The sequence below is a fragment of the Apteryx mantelli genome, chromosome 9 (genome assembly GCF_036417845.1).
Source record: "Apteryx mantelli isolate bAptMan1 chromosome 9, bAptMan1.hap1, whole genome shotgun sequence".
Lineage (NCBI taxonomy): Eukaryota > Metazoa > Chordata > Aves > Apterygiformes > Apterygidae > Apteryx > Apteryx mantelli.
In genome coordinates, this window is record NC_089986.1 from 11,694,961 (window position 1) to 11,718,054 (window position 23,094).

Consider the following 23,094-nt stretch of genomic DNA (forward strand, 5'->3'; position numbering starts at 1 on the left):
AGATCTTGAGAAAACTGCTTATCTGTCTGTTTCTCACTGCTTAATAGTGAGTTTCCTGGCTTTCACTCCCACGCTCTACTGTTGAGTGTCACTGGCCAATTGACAATAACAGGTTGCCTCTTGCCACCTGCTAGAGGCTACATGTGCCACTGTCATCAACATTTTTGATGGCCTGAGACTCCATCTAGCATGGGAGAGGTTTTCAAATATGTTTTAAGACCATTTTCTGCATCACTGAAGCTTAGTTAAACTCAGACTTCAGCATGCTGGTGGCAGGGCAGCTCTGATACCTCTGCCTCAGTATTGTGAAGATCTGAAACCTCACCTAGAATTACTACTTACATTCCCACTAAAGGCACTTTGTGGCTTCAGGACACAAATATTGCATGGCACTTCCATGAAAAGTCTCTTGTACTCCCATACAACAACCAAACCAATTAACCCAGAGGCAGCACACAGAGATACCTATGTAATTACAGAACGAGAAAAGCCTTATGAAGCTTCTCACTGCCCCACATGGGGAATGAGACTACACAGCATAGAAGGCAGCAAAGCCAACATCCAGAAGACAGTCCATTTGGTCAACTGAACAAAACTAGGTTCTCAAATCTAAGGAAGTGGAAATATCACAGTCCCATAGCTACTCACAGGAAACAGATACTGCCCTAACACAGATGCAGGGGGCCAGAAATAGGCAGTGTGTATGGCAAGGCTAGAAGACAAAATATGAAAAGCATCTATTTGAGCACAGCTGCCCAGCAAGTCTAGCAGATGCTGAAGTTCAGCCATTCAGCAGACATTTGAAATTGAGAACCATTAAGACAGTAAATGCAACTTGTTGCCTGCTTTGGGAAATTCTTTCCTAATTAGTATTTTCTCATTCCAGATAAGAGACAATGATGTCTTTTCAGACAGCTAAAGTGCTGATTTCCACATTCAGATACAGACTATTGCTACTAAAAGTAGAGTTCCTGCATCCTCTTTAAGACTTGCATTCTATAGAATAAAGAATTTCCTGGAAGCTTATGCAACTGGTCAAAGCTGGATCATATGAATCCTACAAACCCTCTCCAAAGATTCCTAGAAAGCACATCCTACTCTTAAAAAAAAGCCTCCCTCTTGGGTTTTAATGCTGCTTAAGTTATTTATTCCACTATTTTTAGCATAAAGGAAACATCTGCTTTGATGAGCAACAGGATCAGAGACACAGCATATATAAGACAAAGTACCTTGCTAGCATGATAAGCCAATTGCTTTCTGAAAAAAACTTGATTTGAATATATACTACACTACCATAAAATAGAAGACTGTTCATCAAAATTAGTGTTGGAACTTAAAAGTCTTTTCTTAAGGTCTTGATACTTTACACATTGACTGAAATGACAAGGTTAAACTTTCCTGCAAGTTAAGTTAGAACACACTCCACAACAGCTTCACTTAAGTTATGAACAAGAATATCAGCATTTAATTGCATCACAGTAGTAGGCAATGCAGTCAACTGCTTGCTTATACATTAGCCAAAGCATGTTAAAAGAACAGTAGAAAAAGCATGATCCAAGTGCTTCTCACTAAAAATTTCTTTATTAGTATAAAGTGGCATGCTCCTCCCTTACACAAATACACTAGGAGCTGAGTTTAGGGTTCAAACTATCCATAAACAGCTCTTAAGAGCACAAATGAAGCTACTAGGTTAAGAAACATAATGGTTCCTACTGCAGATCTATTAGCCCAATATCCTGTCTCTGACACTGGCAATGAAGGGACAGTCAGATAAGAGCAAGAGCAAGTCAAGAAAAACACTTCCTGTGAGATCTCCCTACAATAGCTTGTCGAAGAACTCCAAATGGATCTCTTTAAAGAATTTGCCCAGTCTTCTCTTGAACCTATGCATCAGCAACATCCCATAGCAAGAGTCCTAAAGCTTTATAATCCACTGTATAAAGAACCACCTCTTCTGTTTTACGCCTGTGTTTTCCTTCCTCCACCAGCTTTGTTTAATGGCCTCTAGTTCATATAGAGGAAGAGGCAACAAAGAACTAGCCTCCATACTCTCTAGGCCAATCAGGATTTTTTTAGATCTTTTGTCTCATTAGTTGCATCCTTCCCTAGTAGGAGCATTCCCACCTTACTCACACTTTGGTCTCTCTTGCTGCCTTCCTCTAAACTTTTTCCTTCTGGAGGGAGTCCAAAATTGCACAAATTATTCAAGATGCAAGTAAAACATCATATAGACAACGATATAATCGTGCATTTTGGTTTTGATCTCTTTTCCTAATGGTTCTCAATATTGGAATTACTTTTTTAAAATCACCACTCAGCAAGAAGCTAACAGTTTCAAGACCCATCACAGCTCCTGAATTTCACTGAGTTAGGTCTTCAAGATGACTATTTTACAGGTGAAGCTAGAATTGCCCTCTCCCCCTAACCCACCTACCCAGTAAAACTCAGTAAGTTTTTCTTTGGCTACATCTGTAGTAAGTATCAGGAACATTCTGTCAGTTTTTTTCACAATGGCAGTCTACAAGCCTAAACATACCTGAAAAATATCCACTAGCATTATTTCACATATAATACAGCTTGCCTCCATTCCAGTTATGGCTTTCCTCAAGTCTGCCAAATCTGAGACTGTACAGCTCCGCAGATTAAACCCAAATTTACATTTAAGTGCAATGTACCTAACTCAGTTTGTTTCAGACAACTGGTAATGTCTTCCCCAGGCACTGAGCAAAGTCAGAGGCTAGGGACAGTGAACACGGAAAACAGTTTTATATGGCTGATGCAGTTGGGTCAATCATCTGTCAACTCTTTGGCAGTTCAGAGATACACGCTATAAACCTCTTGCTGCAGTCCCATCTAATGGGATCGGGAATGAAAGAGGTCTCAACTGCACACGATACACAATTATAACCAGGCTTCCCCACTTTGCTCAACTTCTTCAGTCCAACATCTTGAAAAGTTCCAAAGGGCAAAAGCATCAACATCATCAACTCAACTTACAGCAAACTGGGTTTGGTGCAACAAAGCCATACCTTCACCCGGCTCACTTTGATTATGGTTAACGGAAAAACTATTCTCCAACCAGTAACAGCTAAACTTTTCCAACATACAGGAACCAAGGATGTCTGTGGCAGGAAGTTCAGGGAAGACATACAACATTCCAGTCTTCTGATCAAGCTCAGCATTATGCCCCTCCCAGACATAAGATTAGAATGACCACACTCCCTGCCCCATTAGAGAGTTACTTCCACCAGCTAATCAGAGCATGTTCACACATATGGGAAATTCAAGAGGTGGAATGACTAGCCCAAGGATATATGAACAGATGATAAGAAAGCTACACAAAGGAAAGCATGCAAGAGAAAGTTGCTTAAAGCTTAGCAAAACAGAATGGCTCTTTAAAAAGACAATGGCTCTCCTTGAAGCAAAGGGAGTGAAAATAAGCCTTCTTTGTTTTGACCATCTCCTTTGTGTTTCAGTACAAGTTTCACACTCACTTATTTCAACTATTTCAAGGTTACACTGCAACTAGAAAGAGGTTTTAAGTGGTGCAGTTCAGACTTGGTATGATCTTCCACATCTTTTGTAATAATGGTTTTCTTCCCTTTTCAGATGGGCTTTGAAAAATGAAACACACCCTCATGCTTGCAATGGTTAAGAACTGCAGGAACATAGCTCAGATAAATTTGAGACTGACATTCAGTGACTCATGGCTGTTGGAATCAGAAGGCCCAGAATAAGAAATCCACCACAGGAGATGGTTCATCTGCTGGCCGTGCATAAGCAACATGACTCAGAAAGCTTCCCAGTAACAGTATTGCTCAATCAGCTTTCAATGACTCATTCTGCTTCTCTCCACAATCAATCTTTTCTAGGGAGCTTGCCCTACACTGTTTTCGAGCTTCCTCAGGCTAATAGCTCACCGCAAGATACAGTTTGAGAGAGGAGCCTGAAGCTGCTTCCATTGTTTATTATTAAGTGACTGGAAACCAAGGTGAGTCTAGCTGAAGCCTCTGGGTGAATGGCCCATCAACTGCCTTTTCGGAGCTTTGCAACTCAGCTTCTTCTGTTTCACAAGCCTGAACATATGGCAACCTATTCTACACTGCTAGCTATAGTCTTATTTTCTAGATATAGTGTGGATGGATTTATTCTAGCTAATGTTCAGAAAAGACCCATAATAAATACGGAATTAGCACCAGTTAGTGACTAATCATCTTAATTTAGGAAGACCCATCCTCTGGTAACAGACCCTTAGTTCTTCAAACAGCTTTCTACTAGGGTAGCAGTGACACTCAACATCCAAATGCTGCTCCAACAAATACTTCTGGTCAGTAGACTTCCTATTCTGCTACAGAGTACTTACACTCTGTTACTGCTATTTCAACCCATAAATAGGATGCAAGAGTATCCTGAACGACATCACAGACAGACCACATACTGACACATGCCTCCAAACCCACTGGGAGCTAAGGCTACATTGAAATGCCATTCCAGGATGTAAGGAAGGGCTGAACTGAAACACTCAAGTGAAAAGGACAGCATTAAAATACACTTTAAGACTAACTTTGCAGCGGTCACTAAGACAGACAGGTACAGAGAAGAGCATGTACAAGAAAATGCTGGGGTGCAGATTTGAATACATTTCAGCAGTTACATAACTGAAAAGCAGCAGGATTAGCTAGACCTACAGTGACTGGCACACGAGAAAGTCAGAGATGCAGTAAAAGCATAGTATCAAAACCAGCTTTTGACTGCTGATCCTAACATGCACATGAAATGCTCCATTTATAAGGTCTGACCTAAACCCAGGTTTTCCTTTGAAAGCTGCCAGATTTTGCCCTTAGGGATCCACACTGTACCACACATTTGGAATGCGAGTGTGCAATCAGAAGCACCAGCTCAGTGCAGCAGTCTCCTGTTGCTGCACTGTCAGTAGCTTCACACCTTCTGGGATGCACCAAGCAGCTGAGCTGGGAGCTGCCTAGCAAGACAGTGCATCACTAACCCTGTATTTAGCAGAGTTTCAGTAATTCCCTCCTGTAGTAAGGAAGGAGTCCAGCCCACTTCCATTGCCTCTTCTCGGATTTTGACCTAGAACAGCTGTAGAAAAAGTAAATGATATACAGCATGGAGCTTTCTCAGACTAAGCAACACAGATATAAGAAAGGGACCGTCAATCATAGCTTGTTCCCTCTTCCCAGGGAACACAGGCTTTGGCAAAGAATGCACAGGCTGAGCTGCTGTCTCTCCAAGGGCAGAGATGAAGCTTCAATATCTGCAGCAACTCTTCCAGAAGCACCACATGAAAAGGATGGACTGTCAGGTCTTGTCTTGTGCTTTAGCCTCCCATGTTCTCTCTTCAGAGAACTAGTATCATGCCAATAACAAAACACTTTAGTACTGAACTGATCTTTCAGTTAGGGTATGAAGGACAAAGTCAAACTCTAGTCCAAGTCCCAGATGTATACAGACATTCAAACAAGTGACTTTCTACATCAATGCCCCATATCCCAAAGTCTTTTAAGTGACACCACATAGACTACTAATCCTATCCCACACCAGCAGGAACAGCAGTAATTTCAACTTATACCACACAGACTTTAGAATACAGTTGTCTGCTCTTCTAACTGTATTTGCACAGCTGAGCACAATACCCCCCCCCCACACACACCCCTCTGAAAATGCTCAAAAAAATATCTGCTCAAATCCACTCCTCAGGAAAAACAACGAATTAGTCAGTTTTCTATAGGGGTATAAGGCAACATGCCTGAAGTAACAACAGCTTCACATCCAGGCACAAGACGCTTGTTCTAGTCCTAAAAGAATGAGGTACTGTCTGGAAGGAACATGTCATTAGCAATGTGCCTACAGCCTAATGTTACTGGAGCCACCCTAAGCTTTGAACGTATGTTGGCATTTTTGCCCTGGGAAAGAGCAAATTCGTCTGTATCCTCACAGGCCCATTTCTCAGAGTTTCCCTTCAGCACAGAGAACAAGTACTGAACTCTGGAGCCTGGTCTGCCTGCTATTATGTCAGGTCTGTTTAGCAAGACCTGCGTTCCCTCCTCCAAGGCACAGCGATAACACAGCAGCTCAAGAATAAGTGCTCAGGAACAACCTGACAGCAGGGACAGAAGTTCTTCTACTGCCCCTAACCATATAACTACAGTTTCACATTACTATCTAGCACCAATAGTCTCAGGATTTGGCAAGCACTGGTACCGTTATGACAGGGCAGGGTGCGTTTGTCCATTCATCTTCAACTGTGCCTTTAGGACAAACAATATCATACAGAGTCAGGTGTGATGTTGCTCTTACTACAGAAATACCTCTCCAGAGTAGCAGTCTAGTAGTCTACAGGTGGTCAAAATAAGTATGTTACATGGTCTGCCTAGCTACCCTTCCACTCAGGTATCGGCAGAGCCAGCAACTGAAGCTTTACAAACAGACCCAAAGGGACTTCCGCTCATCTGTGGACAAAGGCATTTAGGTGACAGCCCCACTGTGAGACAAGTTGCTAGCTTCATCCAGTTTCCTTTGCCATCAAGTAGAGGAGGTGAATAAATACAAGATGATCCACAGTAACCACCAGTCCCAGAGAGTCTCAGTTTTCTTGCTCCCATTAAGGGGCTAGAAGCTTTCCACAGCACAGACATTGCTTAGCTTGAATGAAAACTAGAATACTTATTTCTCTAATCTGCACAGCACATCTAGGAAACAACAATCACAAGTCAGTTAATAAGCTGGTGTAAAGCAACCAACCTATTTAGTAGTCTATTAAAAGAAAGTTTGAATTCAGACTTAACAGTAAGACAGACTTCTGTGCATTAATGAGCTTATCCAACTAAGCAGTTCAAGGTACATTAGCTGCTTGAGCTCTCATCCAGGAGGAAACCAGGAAAGGTACTGCCCCTCTGCCTCAGGGGACTGAAGGCCAAGTCACCAACTGTAACAATTTCTGCATTCCAGAAGTATGATCTTGGAAAAGTGACAACAGTTGAAGAGAGAGGGGGATTAGTCAGGCTGCTCTGACAAGCTGGAGTTATTTTAGTAAACTAGTCTTTTCAGGCTAGCACAAACCATTATCAAATCAAAAGGCTTAAGGCTTATAATGCTGTCATCACACCACCAGCTAATCCAAGCCCTAAGCTTTGCTTAGAGAGCTGCATTAGCCACTTTCCAGGAGGCCACGGACTGCGGTTGGTTTTAAACAAGAGTAGCTGCAATCATTTCATCCCGGTGAAGACAGGCAGCATAATTTAATTAAGAGGCACACCATGAGCTAAACAGCTACCAAGATAAACCCAGCGGTTTCAGAGAAGCTGTTCCTATTTTAAACCCAATCCCATAAATCTCCACAGCCAGTGGGCAGAAGAGAAACCCACTCAACTCTTACCAGGCTCTCCTCCTACAGTCTACTTCTATGTGACGTACTGCACACAACCAGCCTAGCGGATAACAGGAGATGAACACTGACACAGGGGAAGATGGCAAGCTCCCTTCTTCCTGTAAGGCATCAGAGAAATAGCCTTTAACACATCTCTCCACCTTACAATGAGCCCAACTTTATCCTAGTTTTGTTCCAAGGCACTTTTAAATTCAGTTTGAAGCAACTGCTGGACTGCTCACTCTTGAGCTAGAGCCCTGAACAGTGCCTTGCATTCTATTCATATTCTAACAGAAAAGGTTACAGACAGGGACCGCGGTTTGAATAAGAGCTTGTATTCTGCAGATCACTAATGGTCTAGGTGCCCCAGCTTGCCAGTATCTCTTGCTACTGTGACTTTGGAACAGATAACTGCATTTCACACCCCGTGCCTCAGCCTGCAAGCTTTCAGCCAAGCTGCCAACCTCCTGCCGAGATCAAAATAAAATATGGCTTGCTAGTAACTTTTGATTCTGCTGGCAAGCAGCTCTGTGGAGACTGACCCAGGGGGTCCTGGTGGACAACAAGTTGACCATGAGTCAGCAATGTGCCCTTGTGGCCAAGAAGGCCAATCGTATCCTGGGCTGCATTAGGCAGAGCATTGCCAGCAGGTCAAGGGAGGCGATCCTTCCCCCCTACTCAGCCCTGGTGAGGCTGCATCTGGAGAACTGTGTCCAGTTCTGGGCTCCCCAATACAAGAGAGACATGGAGTTACTGGAGCAAGTCCAGTGGAGGGCTACTAAGATAAGGGACTGGAACATCTCTCATATGAGGAAAGGCTGAGAGAGCTGGGACTGTTCAGCCTGGAGAAGAGAAGACTGAGGGGGAATCTTATCAATATGTATAAATATCTGAAAGGAAGATGTAAAGAGGATGGGGCGGGGAGTTGGACTAGATGATCTTCAGAGGTCCCTTCCAACCTCAACCATTCTGCGACTCTGTAGGTCATCTACTAAAGGAAAAAAAACAGGCTGTACTATACAGACCTACTATATTTTGGCACCCTGGGCTGTACTTCTGTCTGCCCTTCAGTTAACCCTAAGAACATACTTAACATACACTAGTGGTCTTCAGCAATATAAGCTTAGAACACTGGTGCAAGACATTCTGTGCTGCACAAGAGAGTCTTGTCTCATTGCTGCATCAAGAAGTGATAAAGCTAAGAAAAAGTTTAACTAGGGTCAAAGGAAGTTTCTATACAAAGCATGTTTTGTTCAGTGATCATCCCCATTTCATTAAGAAGATGAGACACTCATCCAGTCAGCAGAGTGCATTTCCAGTCATCCGTGTTTCAAAGAATTCAAGATGCAACCCTTCACAGCCTCAAGACTCAATTCTTAAAAAGCTAGAGATGTGCTGCCTTGGAGGTGAGAGTTTGGCCATAATACCCTTCAAAGATATCTGAAATGGTCTCTTCTTGGAGGAAAGGATGGACAGTTTGCAGCCTAAAGAATGCCAGGTATCCTTGTCACTAGAGGTCAGTAACATGGCATTCCCAACAGAGGGGAAGTGATGCTTTCCTTCCGGCAGGGAAAATATGGAAATAGGCAGTTTGGCAGCATCTCACCAGATGAGATACTGTCCCTACAAGCAAAACTGACAGGAACAAGTCTAGCATTTACTACCAATTAGAATAGTAACTATAGCTCTCATAGCATTCAAGGAAACATTCCCTAACAAAACACCACTACATGAACCTATATTCAATTAGAAATTCATGATATCTAGACTTTTGAGCCACAATCCAGGTTCACCTGTCTGGGAAAGTTCCAGGCTCAGATTTTAGCAGCCTAAGGCTAAAACTTGATAGCAGCTTTGTCATACTAAAGCAAGGGAAAAAAAAACAAAAACAAAAACACACAGATCATCAAACCTTACAGCTTATAGAGAGAAGGCTAGATCAAACAAGATTCATTTCCTAGTGAGGAGTCAACTGCATTGCATGATAAACAGAGGCTGCATTTCCTGTAGCTTTACAGACTCCAGAAATCAAGACCAAGGAAGAAAGGAAGTGGAAATGCATTTAGAAGAGCTGTTGGATGAGGGCCATTTCAAGCCTCAGAACAAGCAGTTTAGCATCAGCAGAGCTACGTTCTGCCTCAGCAGGTTTTCCAGAGGAAGCTAGAGGGTGCAATCCACGACCTACCTAATTCACGTTCATATCAGTAGCACAGATAAGTCATTTTAAGGGAAGTTCCTGCCTGATCCGACTGCAAGACCTTTGCTCGGGCTGACCCAGCGCGGCGGTGCAGACCTTCCCCCGACGCCCTGTGCCGCTCAGGTCTCGCCTCTGCCCCCACCCTCGCCCGATCTCCAGCAGCACCACGGACACGGAGCCGCCACGACGGGTGTTCCGGACGGAGCACTAATTAACCCAGGCGGCTAATAACCCCCCTCCCCGAAAGCAACACGCGAGCAGACGCCAGAGCAGGGCCAGCTCCAGCCGGCGGCAAGGCTGGGGGCCACGCCGGGAGAAGGCCCAGCACCCGCTCGCAGTGGGCTGAGGCGCAGTCCTCCCGGGAGAGCCCGCTTCCCCTCTCACCGCCCCGCCGGCTGCGGGCGGGACGCCGGGGCGGCCCAGGGACCCCCCGAGGGCGGCCGCCGGGGGGGCCTCGCCCTGACAGGACACCCCCAGGCCTGTCAGCGCCGCGCCGCGCCCGCCGGGGGAGGCCCGCAGACCCCCGCCCACGGCGGGCGCTGAGGGAGCCGCCACCCGCGACGGCTCGGCCCCAGGGGAGAGGCGAGCCCCGCCGCCCTCGGAAGCCGCCCCGCGGGAGAACTGGGCCGCGCGCCCCCGGCGCGGAGAGGGAAGGACCGCGCGGCGGCGCCTCACCTGCCGCCGCCCGCCGCCGCTCACTGCCCAGCGCCCAAGATGGCGGCCACCGCCCCCCCTTCCCTCCGCGCCCCCCCTATCACTGCAGAGCCGCCGCCGCGCATGCCCCGCCCGCGCCGCGCCGCCGCCGCGCATGCGCCGCTGCGGGGAGGCGGGGCGCGGGCGGTGCTCCGCATCCCGCCGGCCCGCTCGGCGAGAGACGCGCGTGGAGCGTGCTGGGAGTTGTGGTCCCTCGTCGCGGTGCGTGCCGGGAGTTGTAGTCCTACGGCGCGGCGTGAGCTGGGAGTTGTAGTTCCGGGAGGTGCAGAGCTACCGTGCCCACGCGTGGGGCTGTGCGGGCCCGGCGGCAGCCCCTCCACCCCGGGGGGGGACTCGAAGCGCGGGGCCTTCCCTCCCCCCAGCGTGGCCTGTGCAATCAGGGCCCTCAGCCCACTGCCCTCAGCTGTCCCTCGTGCCCTGGCTCACAGGGGGCTGGGGACACCCATGGGACACGGCCTGTGGGGAAAGGCAGGTGCACCCGGCCTACCCTGAGCTATGGGGGCTGCCGCCTTCCCATCATCCATCCGCGCCATCCCCTCTCGCAGGCTGCACGTGTGGGCACCCCCGCGGCAGCTTGTCCTCTCCCTGCCCTCTCCCCTTCATCGCGCCACAGGTGAAGCGATGCTGTGCAAAGCGGCCAGTCTGAGCCCACTTCCAGACCTGCCCAGGTCCCACTGATTTTCTCCCCTGCATGCATGCACTGCCCATCTCTCTTCCTTGGAGGTCCAAAGAATAATTTTTCATCTTTCTTTTTCATCACTCCTGTGATCTCTCAGCCCTTGCACCAGCAAGCAGCAGCAGGAGGTTGGGACAGGCGCAGCTTAAGTCACAGCAGGTCTCGATACCCCGGGAAGAGTCAATTAGAAAACAAAGAGGCTCAGGCCCAGGTTGCCCCCTTGATGCCCAGAGCTTGCTGCCAAGCGAAACACAGGAAGAGAGAAAAGAAGAGGGGGCTGAAAAAAAAAAAAACCAACGCAAGGCAGGAGTCCAATAAAACTATGTTTATAAATAAAAACAAGAAGACTGGTTTTGTTTTTATAAAATCCAGCGGGCAGGGCAGGGCAGGGCAGGGCAGGGCAGTGGTCAGGGGAGGATGCTGGGTGGCATTACAAGAGGCAGGAGAGAGGGGACAGGTGGCAGCTTGCCAGCACCAAGATCAGGGGACAGGAAGATGGCAGAGACTGGGCACTGGGCAAACTGGCACCAGCAGGCACAGGGAGAGGAGAGGCTTTAGGGAGTCACAGGGAGATGAACTGGTGGCACATAGGAGCTGGCGGAGGGGGCGCAGGCACAGCACAGACCCCAGAGGAGCAAAATACATTTCATCTCCAAAATATAAAAACTTCAAACATAAGAAAGGCCAAAGGAGGCAACACTGTTGCAGAGAAAGCCGTGGTCGGCAATAGGAGAGGGCGCCAGGGCGCCAGCACCAACGGGAGCAGGGTCGAGCGCATCTGTACTGTACCGTGCTCAGCCCCGGGCACTGGGGGAGGGGCTGCCCCCCACCCCCACCCAAAGCACATCTCCTTCCCCCTCCACTCTTGGAGAGGGGAAGAAAGGCTCCACAGGCCCCAAAGACGAAGAAAAAACAGCAGAAAGCATCGGAGCAAACGGACTCAACTGCCATTGCAATCCTCTATGGGCACTGGGCCCAGGGCTCTGCGTTCAACACCACAGTCCTGGGCTGCAGCCTGAATTCGCAGAAGTTTGCGTCTCCTCGGGGAGCCGTTCGCACCCAGGCCGGAGCGGGGCAGGCCCAGTGCCACAGCTTTCTGGGCCCAGAGGCCCTTCCCTCCCCCAGGCGGGCCAGCAGAGCTCGTCCTGCGGGGCAGAGGGTGAGGCAGGCCAGCAAACACAGGAGACCTCCACTTTCCCCAAAAGCATGAAGCGAACCCTCCCTCACCCTCTAGCTCTGTCCAGGCCACCCACACAGCAGCATTGACCTTGGGAGGTGTCAGAGTGCTGAGCGGCAGCATGGCAGAGCAGGAGGGGGAAGGCGCCAGCTGCGGACACGGGCCCGGGGCGAGGGACAGCCCCTACACAGGAGACAGGCAGCAAGGTGTGCTAGGCAGGAGGGCAAAGAGCAGGGTGAGCGCCAAGGGCATGGCAGGGGCCTCTGTGCTCCCTTTGGCACAGCAAGCGGAGCTCTGCCCTTACATTCACCCCCATGCACACCACACCCCCCAGGGCAGCTGCAGGGCCCTGGCTGCGTGTGTTTAGGCACCCAGCACCAGTTGGGGCTAGATGCAGGAGGAACAGACCCCATCTCAAGCCTTGCTGTCAGGGCAGCGGGAAGGAGGGTTCTGCCACGGGGCAGTGCCAGGCTCAGAACTGGCCCAAGGGGGGCAAGGGGAGGGAGGCAAATGGGAAGTGGCACCATCTCTCCACTCCCCAGAGGCACTGAAGCCCTGGAACATTCATGCGTTAGCCAAAAGGCAATTACACTTGCTTGGATTTAAACAGATATAAGGCCAGAGCTGGGCCCTGCTCCCCTCTCAGTGCTGTGGAAAGGGCAGGGTGTCTTCCGCTAGGGGGAGAAAAGAAGACATCTTCAGCGCCATGCGTGCCCAGCGCCCTTGGAGCTCCATGTCCTCCTGTGGGGCCACGCCACGCTCCAGCTCTCCCCCCTGGGGGCGGCAGGCTCAGAGAAAGTCAAACACCCCGTAATTCTTTGCTGCTTGATAGAAGAAACACAAAAGGGTGAAAAGAAAGAAGAGATGTTTAGGGCGGAAGGACTGCGGCAGCAGCGACACACGGGCAAGCAGCACAGGGCGCTGGGATGGATGCGGATTAATGGGGTTAGAGAGGACGGCAGGAGGGAATTACCATTGGCAATACACAAGTCTGGTGGCGGGCTGGGCTGGCAGGGCTCAGCGGGCCTGCCAGGCCCCTCCACCCCGCTCGAGGAGGGATTAGAATCAAGGTTTAGTTCCATTTATTTTTTTTCCCTTTTTTTTCTTTTAGTTATCAAGACCAAAAAAAAAAGACCCATAAAAAACAAGGGGTGAAGCTGGGGCTGCTCCTAGGAGACAAACGACAGGGATGGAAGGGGGAAGGAGGGGCAGCAGACAGACAGGGGACGGGCGCTTCACATTACATCCACAAAGAACTCACTGGGGTTGCCCATGGCCATTCGGAAGGACTGTCTACTGGCTGTCAGTTCTGGGGGCACAGAGGCCAGGTCACGGCCCGGCGGCGCCCCGGGGGGCCCCATGGCTGAAGGCGGTGGAGGCATCAGCAACATGGGGGGGCTGAAGAGAGGGGGGAGGCCGGGCGGCCCGTACGACTGCTGGCTGTGGTGGCTGCGGATACTGTGAGCCAGGGAGTGCTGGCTGCGCTGGCTGTGCTGGCTGGCAGGCACCGAGCGCTCACTGGCTGCGCGCTCACGCCGCATGCTGCTCCGGGTGGTGTGGTCCGACTCGCTCCCGCTGCCACCTGACTTGGACTCCCCGGTCTTCTCTCTCTCCTTCCTCCTCTCGCTGCCACTGCGATTGGAACCACTGCTCCGGCTCCCTGCAAAACACACAGGGCAAGGTTCAGCGACACATCAGACAAGCCAGAAGAAAGGTTCCTCCACCCCACACCAAGACAGGACTACAGCACACTGCAGCACAGCCACCAGCCTGCACAGTCCATGGTCTCAGTCTCCTTTCAACTCTAATCCCGTAACACTTGTGGGATTCATCTAAATGAAAGCTTTAATTTGGCTCCCCCACGCACAGGGCCTTGCCTAAGGGACCAGCTTGCTCCTGCTGCTTCCCCCTAGTGAACAGGGCACCTGTCCAGCTCTGCAGGCACATTTGGCTCCCTTTCACTCACCTTCGCTGTGCTGGCTGCCTGCACTGCCCCCTCCATAGCTGTAGCCTGGGTCAGGGAAGCCGGGGTGGGGGTTGTACGGATGAGGTGGTGGATACTGATATGGGAAAGCCATAGGCCAGGGTGCAGCTCCCGGGTGTGGAAGCGGAGCCAAAGTGTCCTGATCAGAGGCACCGCTGGAGCCATCATGATCATGAAGAGACAGGTTAGCCATGTCTGCAGGAAAGCAGAGAACAATGGTTAATCCAAGTGGAAAGACAGCCACGCGTGACAAAGCAGCTTCATGTCCACCCTTGTTGATAGGGCAATGATGGGGTACACAGGAGATGAGAGAAGCTGGCACTCTCCCTGTTAAACAGTACGGCCAACTGTGCTGGCTGCCTGGAGAGCAGCCAGGCTGCGTGACTCAGAGCTGTCACTCTGAGACAGAAACAAGCACAGAGGGAAAGGACCACATCAGAGCTAGAGCTTGCCTCGCAAATTAGTCTCCCCCATCCTCCTTATCTGAGCAGAACCCAGTTGTCAGAGCATCACTCCCTTGCCAGCAGTGAAAGCTTAGAGCCTGGAGCCAAATACAGTCAGAAAAGGCTAAAATTCTGCTTTGGCTGCCCAGGGGAAAAGACTGTGGCACATGACAGTGTCAACAATGCTCCCAAATTCGCAGCCCCAGCAAGCATGACAAGGGAGCTGGGATATTTTTCATCGCTCTCTAAAGAGGTCTGTAGAACAAGGGGCCAAGCCTGACAGCAATGGCTGTGGCTCCGTCCCCAGCTGTCAGCAGGGCTCCGCCCCACCATCCTCTCCCTCCCGCCCATGCCAAGCCCAGAGCTAAGTGCCATACTGCCACAGAGGTCCCCGAAGATGTAGTAACACTGTTCTGAGAAGGTGATCTTGTTCACGGTATGTCGGATGTAGCCAGCCTTCAGCAGATTGCTGGCATACTTGCGGGATTCACGACGGTCTGTGAAGCCCTCCACGTGGTGATACAGCCAATCCACCACATCCGAACCTGCCATGAAACATCAGGGTTAAACGCAGCAAGAGAGGACAGCAGCCCTTGAAGCAGAGTGGGCCAGACTGGAGTCAAGGCAAAGCAGGCCCAAAGATGAAAAGGGACTGCACAGCCAAGGGTTCAGTTTGTGACCCTAGCCCGGTCAACAGTTATTTTACACTGACATAGATGCTCCCTTTATGAGCATGTGCTTGGGAAATAGGCCACCTGTTCCCCACTCCCTGCCTTTGCTGGAGGCAGCACAGACTCTTACCAATGAAGGCATTGGGGATGGTGATCTTCAGCCACATGCGGTCGCGCACCTCCAGGCCTGACTCTGGTGAGGCCATGGCTTTGACAATGGTGGCCATGTCACTGTGGATGGACAGGTGAAAGTCATCGAGGCCTGTTGTGTGGAGAGAGGGAAGGGAAGCAGAGATGAGAGGGGACAGAAGAGACCACAAGACTACATGGAAGCATCACACAGAGGAAGAATGGGCCAGGGAACAATACATCGCAGACAGCCCTGGGGTGCATGCCAGCCTAACCTCCATTCCAGCCTTCCGATGTTATTCTTTGCATGTGAGCTGTTTCCTCTTGCACAAACACAGGCTAAAATCTCCTTCCACCCAGACCCAAGCAACTGAGATCCAAAAAGCTGCCATCTCAGCCCACATGGCTCAGCAAGGGAGTTCACTGCTCCTTACCAAGTTACAGCAAGCTCCTGGCCTCTTGCCCCAGCTCAGAGCTCTTGAGACAATTGTTTCTGGGTTCTATTTACTAGAATCACCCAAAACTTTCAGAAACAGCCCTCTGCTCAGCCGGTCCCTGCCCCATTGCAAGGCTCCTTGCTCCTAAAAGCCTTCTTCATCCTGCCCTATCTGGTGTCTGAGTACGCCTTGTTCCAGGGCAAAGCTATTCCCCTTTGGCCCTGCACTCTCAGCTGGGAACCTCAGACTGCTCCCTGAGCCTCTCCTCACACCTGCCACAGCTCTTGGATTGTGTCCAGGCTCTCCTGCTCTCCTTAAGTAGAGACCGAGAAATGTGGCACTAATTCACCCAGTCAGAACTCCTGTTGATCCATGCACCTGCCTGGTGAGAGCACACTCTCTCTCGCTCGCTCTCTCTCTCGCTCGCTCTCTCTCTCTCGTCCCTCAGCTCAGCAAACCTTCCCCACACAGATGTATCGCTCCCCTTAGGGCACAGTGCAGGTGAGGAAGCCGTGCAGTGCGGGGAGCGCAGAGGCACGAGGACTTACGTTCGGTCTCTGGGATGGAGCTGGTGATGGAGGAGCTGGTGGAAGTGATTGTGCTCATGGATGGACTCATACCGTACGCTGGGTAGGTGCCGGTCATCGCTGCTGTGTGGGACACCCAGGCTGCCGGGTCGATTGGCCGGATGGGCTCACCTGCAGTGAAGAGAAGGTCAGTCAGTAGCTATCAGAAATCATCCCCTCATCAAATCCAGCTCTGGGGCGGGGACGGGGACTCAACACAGCCCATTCCATCCCCAGCATCTGCCGGGACTCACCCGGATCGGAGCATGGAGAGTCTGGCCCAGCCCAGATCCGCTGGGGAGCAACTGGGAGAGAAAGAAGAGAGGGAGGGTCAGCAGGAGAGGTGCAGAGGGAGAGATCCCCCTATGGCTGAGGGGGGTGTTTCTCTGTCCTCTGGCGCTCTGAGCAAGTGACCCCCCTGCCCCAGTGAAACGCGTCCCCAGCGTGATGTGGGAAGGAGGGCTGGGCTTATGGGCATTTTGGCTTGGGAATAGGACACTGTGGCCTCCTAGCAGGAGAGCTGAACCCCTATCAAACCCCATTTCAGCGCCACACGGCATTACACACACACAAAGGAGAGGAACAAGACAACAACCAAGTAAGTGCTCAAGGCAGGGCTCTCACATGGGCTGGGCATCAGCATTAAGGGTGGGTCAGCTATCCACTTACTCCTAGGTAACGAGAAGCAGCCTCGGGGGCTGGGGTCCCAGCACTTGGCAACAGTCAGGGTGATGGGCCTGCAGCAAAAAGGCAAGAGTTAGAACAAGAGCCCAGTGGCACAACCCCCCATGAGACCCAAGGTGGATGCTGTATACAGGCTCTCTCCTCCTGGGGGACAGAGGAAAGTAGCTAGCGCAGTGCCCTTATCCCCCACCACCTATGAATTTCCCTAGTGGCATGGACAAAACGATGGGGTAGGCAGTAGGAGCTGCAACCCTCCTCTTAGCCAAGCTAAGCAAAAAGATGACATAGCATCCCCAAAAGTTGGGATGCGGCCCCCCAGTTCACCACTACTAGGTTGGCTCCAATTCTTGCTTTAGGTGTCAAAACCCAGGAACCAAAGCAATACTAAAAACACAAGTTCTGGGTTCCTGCAGTCTCAGAGCTGCTGGAAGAAATGGCTGGAAGACACAACCCGCAGACCCCAAGCACATGCCACACAGATGCCCACAGAAGTGAGAAGCAAACCCAGAGTACCTACCCAGGCTTGTGCACAATCTCCCTCAGCACCCGTACAGCATCATCGTTGCTCATGTTTTCAAAGTTGATGTCATTCACCTGCAAACAACACAAAGGGGTGAGTCCCAAAGATGTGGCCAGAGGTAGAGCTCCCCGCTCAGCTCAGCAGTGACTCAGCTTCCTCCTTCCAAGAGTAGCTTCCTGGGTTTAGTCTGCCAAAATGTGCGAGGAGGCTTCTGGGTCTTCCCCTACTGTTCTCCCAGGCTCAAGGATGGAAGTATGTGGGTGTGAAGTACCTGCAAGAGCATGTCTCCCGGCTCAATCCTGCCATCAGCTGCCACAGCACCGCCCTTCATGATAGAGCCAATGTAAATGCCTCCATCTCCACGCTCATTGCTCTGTCCCACAATGGAAATACCCAGGAAGTTATATTTCTCTGTAGGGATGGAAGGAGAAAGAAACAAAACATCATAAAGCAGAAGGCACAAGAAGCCCTAACCTCAGACAAACTATGTGCTAATTATGGTCACTTGCACACTTATCTCCTGGAGAGACCTCCCAGGACGTAGCAAAACTCTCAAGAGAGCAGTGCTTCAGGACAAGCTACTTTCCCAAAGAATCCATCTCTTCACCCCTCCCCATGTGTTCTTGCGTTCTCCTTGCCTCTTCCCCACTTCCCTGCTCCACTGCCAATCTCATTCCATAAGGGCTGCAGGCGCTGGACGTGCCTCAACTCACCCATGTTAAGCGTGACTGTGATGATGTTCAGGGACATGGTGGAGTCTGTGATGCTGCTGAAGGATGATGACTGTAACACAAACAAAACACGAGATGTCTGCCTGTGTCTTGGTACCATTCCCAGTCTCAGCTCCCTCCACATGTGCTCCCCACCACCCCTGTGGCACCACAGCCACCACGCCCAGCTCCAGCCTAAGGGTGGGAGCTTTGCAGAGCTGGGGAGCATCAGCCACAGCTCTTATGACCTCTCCACAGTCAGAACAAGGTCTGTGGTCCCAGTTCTCAAGGCTACATTAGCTTGGGAAGGGTTAATAGGATTTTATAAAGTCTCAGCACTTAAGAGTCAACCTATCCAAAGGAAAAATGTGCCCACTGCAAACACAGCTGAATCCCTATCAGCCCTGGAGAGATCCACCCAGCAGCCCACTCTGCCCTACACTGCCCTCCCCAGAATACCCAGCCCTCAGGTACCCGCTCAATCCGTGGAGCCTTCTGTTTCCGCCTGCGTCGCTTGTGCCTCCTCATCAGACGGGAAGCACTGCTTTGCTCTGTCGAACTGCTAAATCTAGAGGCAAAAGTAAGAGTCAGCTCTTCTGTCGCTGTGGGGCAGCTCTGGCAGCACAAGAGCCACAAAAAAGGGCATAGGGAATAGAGGACTCCAGGAGCAGAGAGGCAGAGCAACATACAGGGGACAGATGATAGTAGAGGTGGCTGCTGGGTGAGATTCAAGACAATAGCAGGTCTGAACAAGGACCCAGAATTACTGTGCTCTGTGCTGGCATCTCTCTGTGCTGGAAGGCAGGGGGAAGCCAGTGTTCCTCCAGGCCCTAAGCTCTCCTACCTGCTGGTGGAGTCATCTTCATCTGAGTCAAAGAAGCTGGTGGTCTCCAGCTCGCTGCTCATGAGCGTGGAGGAGCTCTCGTACCCGCCCAGGTCTCGGCGTCGCTCTCCCTTCACTGTCCCGTTCACCCTAGGTGCTAGGAAGCAAGAAGATTCAGTGTGCTTAAGACAGACCACAGGTAATTCCTCACCTCAGGGCCCACAGCAACCTTCTCAGAAGGAGCCTGGCCATCAGACAACCCCATCTAGTGCAGGCTGGCTCTGAGATCCATCTCCTGTGGGATACCTCTTCAACCCCGCTAGAAGATGGGGAAGAGACTGATGAGCCAACCAGCAACAAGGCTGCTAAAGTCAAGGAAGGCTGTTGCAGCTGGTCCTTGGCAGACCAAGGAGCAGCATGGAGTAATAAGAAGGCTACAACCCACTGCACTTTTCACTGGGAAGGACTGAAGCACTGCTGTCTCTCTCCCATTCCTGAGATTTCTATGGGAGCAGTCTCCTTTGCCCCTAACGGTCACACCACCAAGCTCTGATGCCACGTAGAGGCTAGCTCCTACCTTCAAGATGAGGCTACAGCCTCAGGCCATTGAACAGACCTTCTGAGCTGAGAAGGCTCTGCAGAGCAGACAGAGCTGCCCCATGTCTGTGGCTAGTGCCTCCCACCGTGCCCCGGCCACGCGCTGCAGAGCTCTGGCCACAATGGCAACACTCACCATGCTCAGGTCCATCTTTCCGACGAGGTCGTTCCCTCTGCGATGACACCACGGAGTCTGTCTCTGTCTCATTGTCCAGATTTTCCCGACTCCCCCCGGTGTTAGGGCTGTGATGAGATAAAAGGGACAAACATGTCCAACAGGGAATGGCCTAAGCAGGCTCTCTCTACCTCTACACTGGCAGGTGCTCACCTGCTGCCATCAGCTGTCTCCCTCTTCTGAGGAGGAGGAGCAGACATGGTGGGGAACAATGACTGCACATCTATGCATGCAGGGCAAGGGACTAGGGAAGCTGGGTCGGCTCTTTGCCAAGTACCCTTTACTGCTTTAAGCATGCCCTTGTTTGTTAAATGATAGAGCTCCACTTCAAATCTGCTCCCAGCCCCATCATCAGGCCCTCTGGTTGGCTGTGATCCCTGCCAATTTGTATAGGGACACCCCAGTCTCTGGTCTTCCCATTCTGATTGAAAACAAAGTCACTGTGGTCCCTAGGAAACCGGGATGTGTGATCAGGTAACTTACTGAAAGGAGGGGGGCCTGGAGTCTCCAATTCCTCCCGTGCGCTCCATGGAGGGTGGCAGCTCTGTTTGGTTATCAGCACAGACTGACCCAGCATCTGAGTGTGACCCCTCTGCAGACACCAGCTGGAGGGACGAGAGACAGAGAATGAAATGGCTGAGGAGGCAGGAAAACATTTACAAGTAATAACACCTGAGTGGCCAAACGAGTTGGCCATAAAGCCTGTCCGGCCCAGTACCTCATCTCTGACAGTGGCCAACAGCAGGTGTCCAGGAAAGGGTATAGAATGAGGCCAAGCATGTAGCAACATCCCCCCTCAACATGCTCCCAGCCTCCATCTATTTGTCATTTGTCTATTCCTCAGGGAATTCTTGAGCAGTGAAATCTGGGTGGCTAACAGCTCTGCTTCGAGTCTCTGTCATCAATCTCCACACTCGCACTGCACAACTTTTGAGCTCAGATAAACTTTAGCAAATGTCCTGAGGCAAAAAGGGGATTTCCCCCAGTTCTTACATCAGAAGAGACAGCAACCAGTCATTCCTCTTTTGACCTTCTCTTGATTTTACTGGCCTCTACAGCTATGTCCTCAAGCTGTGGGACCCAGCAGGATTTTCATCTTCCCAGCTCCTGGGAGTTGGGTTAAGAGTCCAGAGTCAAGGTTGGCCTTGAAGTAGACTCCAGCATGCTGTCTTCTGGGTTCCACAAAACCTTTGCAAACTTTTAACTTGTGTCCAGTTGAGTGGCTTGGGCACAGCCTCCAGCCATCCTCTGGGAGGCTCAGCATCTTTCCCAGGGCAGAAATTCAAGCAAGTCTCAAAGCCCAGGAACTATTTATACTAGCAATGCTTTGGGGCAGCGCAGGCACACCTACCTCTGAGCCTTTGGCTCTCAACATAAACTAGCTGTTTCAGGGCTCAGGGAATGGGACAGGGCCTTTCCCAAGGTGAATGGGCTAGCTAATAGAAAGAAACAGATTAAGTTCAATTGAGCTCAGTGGAAAGTGTATCCCTCTCCTTGGCCAAGGAGTGAGTTCCCAGGGAAAGGGTGGAGCACATGAGCAAGGGAAAGTCGAATTCCATCTTCAAGGACTTTCCAATGCATCCTTTCATTCCTGTGCTTGTCGGTCCCATGCCTGCTTCCTGCAAAGCACAGGCACTGGAAAGCAGGGGGATTAGCTCTCTCCTAGTTTCAGGGGAGGACTAGAGAACCCAGCACCTTGATCTGCCCCAGATAGAACAGGCTGTGGGTCAGTCTGGAGTCAGCCCAGTAAGGCAAGACCACCAAGGCAGGAGTCAGGCCTCAGTCTGTGTACTTAAACCAGCTGCCTACTCATGTAATGATAGGAGAGGTCTAATATAACACAAGTAAGGATGTGCCACTACGGGTAAGGACAAAGAGAGTGAGAAGGACCATGAAATGAGGGCTGGAAAGGAGCTGGTGAGCTGATACTTGCTCACCACACTGTAAAGTCCAGGGGAAATGCAGAGGCAGCTCTGCCACCTGTTGGTGGGGGGAACCACACATGTAGCAAGAAAGCAGGAGCAGCTGCCAGCCAGACAGGAGGAGGCAGAGCCCCTGTTTCTAGAGATTCTGGGCACTTCTCAGCATCACTGATGAAACAGCATGAGCCATGCACTGTCCAACTCTGAGAACCGGGGAAATCATGAAAACGGGGGCAGATGGAGCCCACAGATTATCATCAGGGCAGGGGAAGAAAGGTTTGTTGCCAGGGAGGCACTGGGAACAGAGACAGGGATGCAGCTGGAGCAAGGAGGACAGAGTAGCCCCAGGAAAGCCCCAGCAGAGGGAACAGACAGGGCAGAGAGCACCCTGCAGTGTCAAAAGCTGCAGAGCCCGTCCTGCAGGCCCCACGACAAGCCCAACAGTTCCTGCTCTCACAACTGTCTAACCAGCTCTTGTCTTGCTCTCAGCTCAGCCACCCTCCCTCCAGCAAGCCCCAGGCCCATGCCCAGCTCTGCTCCCAGCACCTTCCCAGTGACGTGCCTTCCCAGGACACATCCCACTCCCTGGGGGGCCACATCCTTGCTCTGGCAGCTGCTGCCTGGGAGCACAAGGAGAGAAGAGATGCTGGCAGTGGCCAGCATTGCCTAGGGAAAATTCATAATGTTCTGTGCTTGAAGGTCTCAAGATGAGACCAGGTGAATAAATCCAGACACAAGAGGCTAGCTGCAGGCAGCTATCAAACAGTCCTGGGAGGGGGCATAGGGGGTGTTCCCGAGCAGGGGTTCTGATGTTGCCTTCCTCCAAAACTCCTGGGGCTGGGATTTCCTCCAGGGAAGGTTTCAATAACCACCCTACACTTTTCCTGCCTCTTTTGCTGTCAGGAAATACTCGCTCCTATCCAACCCCCCATCTTTCCCTCTCACTAAAATAAGCACCAAGTTTCTAAAATAGTCTCATTCCAGCCTGTCCGGCAGAAACAGCAAAGCAAATGTTCCCCCTGTCCCCAAAACAACCACAGACGGGGAATCTCAGCAGGGAAAGAAAAAGGGATTGTCAGCCATGCATAAAGGTCCCTGGGACTGCCGTCACCCTTAGTGCATAAGAGCTGGCAGCGGTGCTAACTCCAGGCACAACTGTCCCACAAGGAGCAAGCATTTCAGATGCTGTCCGCAGCAGCAGCACGGTGCCCTGGTCAGACCGGAGCTCACGCTAGCGTTCTGCGGGTGGATCGGACCAAACCGCACTGGTCCCATGCTGTTC

At 51.1% G+C, this 23,094-nt stretch overlaps 2 protein-coding genes across 4 annotated transcripts in view; both read right to left on the bottom strand.

Moving 5' to 3' along the window:
* AP2M1 (adaptor related protein complex 2 subunit mu 1) overlaps positions 1-10,327 on the bottom strand; it is a 31,291-nt gene extending 20,964 nt beyond the window's left edge. Inside the window, exon 1 of one of the 2 annotated variants that reach the window (XM_067301707.1) lies at positions 10,260-10,327. The gene's annotated coding sequence lies outside the window, so the exon portion shown is untranslated. Of the gene's footprint in view, positions 1-7,396; positions 7,467-10,259 lie in introns of those variants that run through there. The other variant, XM_067301708.1, reaches the window with a different exon arrangement.
* Positions 10,328-11,284: 957 nt separating this feature from the next.
* Positions 11,285-23,094, bottom strand: part of DVL3 (dishevelled segment polarity protein 3) — a 35,326-nt gene continuing 23,516 nt past the window's right edge. Inside the window, exons 3-17 of one of the 2 annotated variants that reach the window (XM_067301709.1) lie at positions 20,374-20,495; positions 19,852-19,958; positions 19,140-19,275; positions 18,770-18,863; positions 18,299-18,368; positions 17,857-17,996; positions 17,583-17,659; positions 17,051-17,118; positions 16,636-16,686; positions 16,364-16,513; positions 15,380-15,511; positions 14,956-15,123; positions 14,118-14,330; positions 13,413-13,811; positions 11,285-12,972 (exon numbers count right to left, since the gene is read on the bottom strand). In XM_067301709.1, the coding sequence (XP_067157810.1) occupies positions 12,941-12,972; positions 13,413-13,811; positions 14,118-14,330; positions 14,956-15,123; positions 15,380-15,511; positions 16,364-16,513; positions 16,636-16,686; positions 17,051-17,118; positions 17,583-17,659; positions 17,857-17,996; positions 18,299-18,368; positions 18,770-18,863; positions 19,140-19,275; positions 19,852-19,958; positions 20,374-20,495 (1,959 nt within the window). In that variant the 3' untranslated portion in view covers positions 11,285-12,940. The remainder of the gene's footprint in view (positions 12,973-13,412; positions 13,812-14,117; positions 14,331-14,955; positions 15,124-15,379; positions 15,512-16,363; positions 16,514-16,635; positions 16,687-17,050; positions 17,119-17,582; positions 17,660-17,856; positions 17,997-18,298; positions 18,369-18,769; positions 18,864-19,139; positions 19,276-19,851; positions 19,959-20,373; positions 20,496-23,094) is intronic. The other variant, XM_067301710.1, reaches the window with a different exon arrangement.